Genomic DNA, 5769 nt, shown 5'->3' with positions numbered 1-5769 from the left:
ATCAAAACGGTTTTGATTATCAGCTGCACTTTGATCAAGCGAATCAAAGCGACTTTCATACGTTTTGAGGTTACGGTCTATTTGCTGCTTAAGTTCTTCCAACAGCGTGTGATCTGACTGCTGATTTCTTATGACCCTGCTTAATGTGGAGTTTACGCGATTGAAATCGAGCATAAGCAAGTTGTAATTACTGGTGTGGGTTCTTTTTGAAGGTGACTTCCGAGAAATCTCGAACCAGGTGGATCATAACCACGTGTAGGACCAAAAACGATGGAAGTACTATTTTTTCTAGAAGCAGTTAAATCAGTACTAGCCAAGTACTTTGTAGGAGCGATATTTGTCGTAGAAGGTGCTTGGTTGGTCTTATAAGGTCTCTATTTGTATTTTATTAAAAAACGTGCTTTAAGCAGTTTTAATTAATCTCGTTTGTAATTTAACTTAAATTTCAAGTATATTTTGTGATACTCGATTATGGGGTAACTCATAGTTCGTTTAATTTGAGGTCTAATTTAAACTTTATATTTATAATGAACAGTATAATTTTATTAAAAAACGTGCTTTAAGCAGTTTTAATTAATATCGTTTGTAATTTAACTTAAATTTCAAGTATATTTTGTGATACTCGATTATGGGGTAACTCATAGTTCGTTTAATTTGAGGTCTAATTTAAACTTTATATTTATAATGAACAGTATAATTTTATTAAAAAACGTGCTTTAAGCAGTTTTAATTAATATCGTTTGTAATTTAACTTAAATTTCAAGTATATTTTGTGATACTCGATTATGGGGTAACTCATAGTTCGTTTAACTTGAGGTCTAAATGAAACTTTATATTTATAATGAACAGTATAATTTTATTAAAAAACGTGCTTTAAGCAGTTTTAATTAATATCGTTTGTAATTTAACTTAAATTTCAAGTATATTTTGTGATACTCGATTATGGGGTAACTCATAGTTCGTTTAATTTGAGGTCTAAATGAAACTTTATATTTGTAATGAACAGTATATTTTTATTAAAAAACGTGCTTTAAGCAGTTTGATTTAATCTCGTTTGTAATTTAATTTAAATTTCAAGTATATTTTGTGATACTCGGTTATGGGGTAACTCATAGTTCGTTTAACTTGAGGTCTAAATGAAACTTTATATTTTTAATGAATAATATATTTTTATTAAAAAACGTGCTTTAAGCAGTTTTAATTAATATCGTTTGTCATTTAACTTAAATTTCAAGTATATTTTGTGATACTCAATTATGGGGTAACTCATAGTTCGTTTAACTTGAGGTCTAAATGAAACTTTATATTTTTAATGAATAATATATTTTTATTAAAAAACGTGCTTTAAGCAGTTTTAATTAATATCGTTTGTCATTTAACTTAAGTTTCAAGTATATTTTGTGAAACTCAATTATGGGGTAACTCATAGTTCGTTTAATTTGAGGTCTTAATGAAACTTTATATTTATAATGAACAGTATAATTTTATTAAAAAACGTGCTTTAAGCAGTTTTAATTAATATCGTTTGTAATTTAACTTAAATTTCAAGTATATTTTGTGATACTCGATTATGGGGTAACTCATAGTTCGTTTAACTTGAGGTCTAAATGAAACTTTATATTTATAATGAACAGTATAATTTTATTAAAAAACGTGCTTTAAGCAGTTTTAATTAATATCGTTTGTAATTTAACTTAAATTTCAAGTATATTTTGTGATACTCGATTATGGGGTAACTCATAGTTCGTTTAATTTGAGGTCTAAATGAAACTTTATATTTGTAATGAATAGTATATTTTTATTAAAAAACGTGCTTTAAGCAGTTTGATTTAATCTCGTTTGTAATTTAATTTAAATTTCAAGTATATTTTGTGATACTCGGTTATGGGGTAACTCATAGTTCGTTTAACTTGAGGTCTAAATGAAACTTTATATTTATAATGAACAGTATAATTTTATTAAAAAACGTGCTTTAAGCAGTTTTAATTAATATCGTTTGTAATTTAACTTAAATTTCAAGTATATTTTGTGATACTCGATTATGGGGTAACTCATAGTTCGTTTAATTTGAGGTCTAAATGAAACTTTATATTTTTAATGAATAATATATTTTTATTAAAAAACGTGCTTTAAGCAGTTTTAATTAATATCGTTTGTCATTTAACTTAAATTTCAATTATATTTTGTGATACTCAATTATGGGGTAACTCATAGTTCGTTTAATTTGAGGTCTAATTTAAACTTTATATTTATAATGAACAGTATAATTTTATTAAAAAACGTGCTTTAAGCAGTTTTAATTAATATCGTTTGTAATTTAACTTAAATTTCAAGTATATTTTGTGATACTCGATTATGGGGTAACTCATAGTTCGTTTAACTTGAGGTCTAAATGAAACTTTATATTTATAATGAACAGTATAATTTTATTAAAAAACGTGCTTTAAGCAGTTTTAATTAATATCGCTTGTAATTTAACTTAAATTTCAAGTATATTTTGTGATACTCGATTATGGGGTAACTCATAGTTCGTTTAATTTGAGGTCTAAATGAAACTTTATATTTGTAATGAATATTATATTTTTATTAAAAAACGTGCTTTAAGCAGTTTGATTTAATCTCGTTTGTAATTTAATTTAAATTTCAAGTATATTTTGTGATACTCGGTTATGGGGTAACTCATAGTTCGTTTAATTTGAGGTCTAAATGAAACTTTATATTTTTAATGAATAATATATTTTTATTAAAAAACGTGCTTTAAGCAGTTTTAATTAATATCGTTTGTAATTTAATTTAAATTTCAAGTATATTTTGTGATACTCGATTATGGGGTAACTCATAGTTCGTTTAACTTGAGGTCTAAATGAAACTTTATATTTTTAATGAATAATATATTTTTATTAAAAAACGTGCTTTAAGCAGTTTTAATTAATATCGTTTGTCATTTAACTTAAATTTCAAGTATATTTTGTGATACTCGATTATGGGGTAACTCATAGTTCGTTTAATTTGAGGTCTAATTTAAACTTTATATTTATAATGAACAGTATAATTTTATTAAAAAACGTGCTTTAAGCAGTTTTAATTAATATCGTTTGTAATTTAACTTAAATTTCAAGTATATTTTGTGATACTCGATTATGGGGTAACTCATAGTTCGTTTAACTTGAGGTCTAAATGAACAGTATAATTTTATTAAAAAACGTGCTTTAAGCAGTTTTAATTAATATCGTTTGTCATTTAACTTAAATTTCAAGTATATTTTGTGATACTCAATTATGGGGTAACTCATAGTTCGTTTAACTTGAGGTCTAAATTAAACTTTATATTTATAATGAACAGTATAATTTTATTAAAAAACGTGCTTTAAGCAGTTTTAATTAATATCGTTTGTAGTTCAACTTAAATTTCAAGTATATTTTGTGATACTCGATTATGGGGTAACTCATAGTTCGTTTAACTTGAGGTCTAAATGAACAGTATAATTTTATTAAAAAACGTGCTTTAAGCAGTTTTAATTAATATCGTTTGTAATTTAACTCAAATTTCAATGCCATTATACGTCTTACTAAAGAAATATTTGTTATTCTATTTTAAACTATACAGATATTTATTAATATTCAAATGTTAATGATTAAATAATATGTAGTTTATTTACATTTTTGTTAAACAGGTATTACTACCACCAGTGGAAAAATGATTTTTACATGAAGCCTGACATCAAATTGTGCGACCTTGGCTCTGTGTACTGGGAGGAAGAATTCAACTTTGACGTCATAACAACACTTCAGTACCGCGCTCCTGACGTCATAATGGGCCACAAGGTTGTTTAAGTAGATTACTCAGTAAGTAAACTACTTTACTTAAACAAGCAACTTATTATAAATAAATATCTTTAAAAGAGTAAGCCATTATCTTCAAAAGAAGTATAATCTTATAAACCAAGTACTTGTATGTTTTGCCTTGTAATTAAACTAGGATCTATAAATTTAACATTAGTTTTATTTAAACAGATCGGGTATCCATGCGACGTTTGGTCGATCGGCTGCACTTTATTCGAACTTTTCACAGGAGAAACGCTTTTCAAGGTGGATACTGTTCAGGAACTTTTCAGGATGATCCACTTGATGATTGGTCCATTTACTGAACAAGAAGTTCAAAGGATTAACTTGAAATTGTCCGAAGGTGATAAAAAGAGGAATGTTGGTCAAAAGTTGTCAATAGATGAAAATGAAATAGATTTTTTGAAAGAGCCAGAGTTTGTATACATAAAAGGCGAAGTTAAGAAGATAGAGTCTTATTTTGATAAGAACGACGCTGGAGAAAAGGATTTGTTTGAATTGATTGTTCGCATGCTAAATCCAGATCCAGTAACAAGAGTGAAACTGGAAGAACTTATCTAAACATTTATTAGTTATTTTATCTGATCTAAATTTTTAAAGCTGTTAAAAAAGTAGAATGTTTGGATTTTTAATTACTTTAAAAATAACCTCAATAAAAATAGTAATTCATTTGCTTTTTTTTTTTCAATATCTTAACACTACTATTTATTTTGCACTTTGACTTCCTAAAATTTTTATCATTTACTTATATATAAAACCTTGATATAATAATAATAATAAGAACAATAAAGTGAGTTGTAATATTTTACGGTAAATTTCAATTTTCAACTAATAAAACAGATGGTTTGTAGTAACTAATTAAGACTTTTGAAAATGTCATAATTTTTGCTGATATTGTAATAAAGTTCAAGTTATTCAAAAATTAATTGAAGGGTCTGAACTGACAAACAGTAAAATATCCTAGTTATTTCTTTTTTATGATACTTGTCAAAATGGATTGAAACATAAATTGTCTATTTAAAAAAAACTTTTTATAAAAATATTGTTAACTTAACAGAATGTTAAAAATAAAGTTAAACTTATTTTATAAATAAATAATTTTTAACAGCTAATAGCATTATAATATTGTTAATCTATCTCAATAAACTATCTTTAATAAAAAACAACTCTATAACAAACTAAAAAAATTAACTCAGTAGTTTGTTTATATTACGAGAATAAATGTCAAAACTTAAGTTATAAGAAATTGCATCATCATACCCCATACATACTATTAGTGAACCTGATAAACAAACGTCAACTCACATAAAGGTTTTCAAAAGAGTTTAGTTCAAAACACGTCAACATAAGTCCAAATTCACAGCATTATTGAATTAGTATAATGTCATATTAGTCAGAAACATGATAAAAAATATACTTTTCAATAGTTATCATTTATTTTTTCATTTGCTTTTAATATGAAAAGGTTCATTGTATTGATAACTTTTAAAGCTTATCAGTTTATAAAACACCTTTTGCTAACATGTTTTATTATTCACTTAAAAATAAATAATAAGTTCTTTATGTTATATTATCATATAATGATAAATATTTTGAACTAAGTTTAGTAATGTTTTATAATTTGAATGAAGTAATACAAAATCTCGTATTACTTCAGATTCTGTGCCGTAATAATTTTTCCGAAAACCTTATGACCGCTGTTAAATTGTTTATTTCTTGCGTATTTTTCATTAACATCAATTCTTAAATGTTTTCTCTAAATTTACGAAATGAAACAATATTAGACAATTTATTAATGCTGTTCAACAAAAATATGAATTATATGCATAATGTAATAGCTAGCGTACAAAAGTTTTAAAGCTTAGCAGTGCACTAGTTTTATATTCACAACACCCAATAAAGTAGAAGACTTGCTCTAAAGAATTTT

The 5769-nt window shown here is 25.4% G+C and overlaps 1 protein-coding gene across 1 annotated transcript; it reads left to right on the top strand.

Annotated features, from left to right (window-relative positions):
- The first annotated feature begins 270 nt into the window (after positions 1-270).
- Positions 271-4403, top strand: LOC145832961 (dual specificity protein kinase CLK1-like). The gene is made up of 3 exons (XM_082940164.1): positions 271-356; positions 3674-3824; positions 4014-4403. Exons 1-3 carry the CDS (start codon positions 271-273, stop codon positions 4401-4403), a joined length of 627 nt encoding a protein of 208 aa, XP_082796290.1.
- Positions 4404-5769: the final 1366 nt, after the last annotated feature.

Source organism: Thalia democratica, chromosome 4 (genome assembly GCF_965202585.1).
Source record: "Thalia democratica chromosome 4, ktThaDemo2.hap1.1, whole genome shotgun sequence".
Lineage (NCBI taxonomy): Eukaryota > Metazoa > Chordata > Thaliacea > Salpida > Salpidae > Thalia > Thalia democratica.
This window is presented reverse-complemented; position numbering and strand designations above follow the sequence as displayed.

Coding starts and splice junctions, on each gene's coding strand:
- LOC145832961 (XM_082940164.1), top strand. CDS start 271: ATGGAAGTACTATTTTTTCTAGAAGCAGTTAAATCAGTACTAGCCAAG. Junction 357..3,673: donor TTTGTCGTAGAAGGTGCTTG/GTTGGTCTTATA, acceptor TTTGTTAAACAG/GTATTACTACCACCAGTGGA. Junction 3,825..4,013: donor ACGTCATAATGGGCCACAAG/GTTGTTTAAGTA, acceptor TTATTTAAACAG/ATCGGGTATCCATGCGACGT.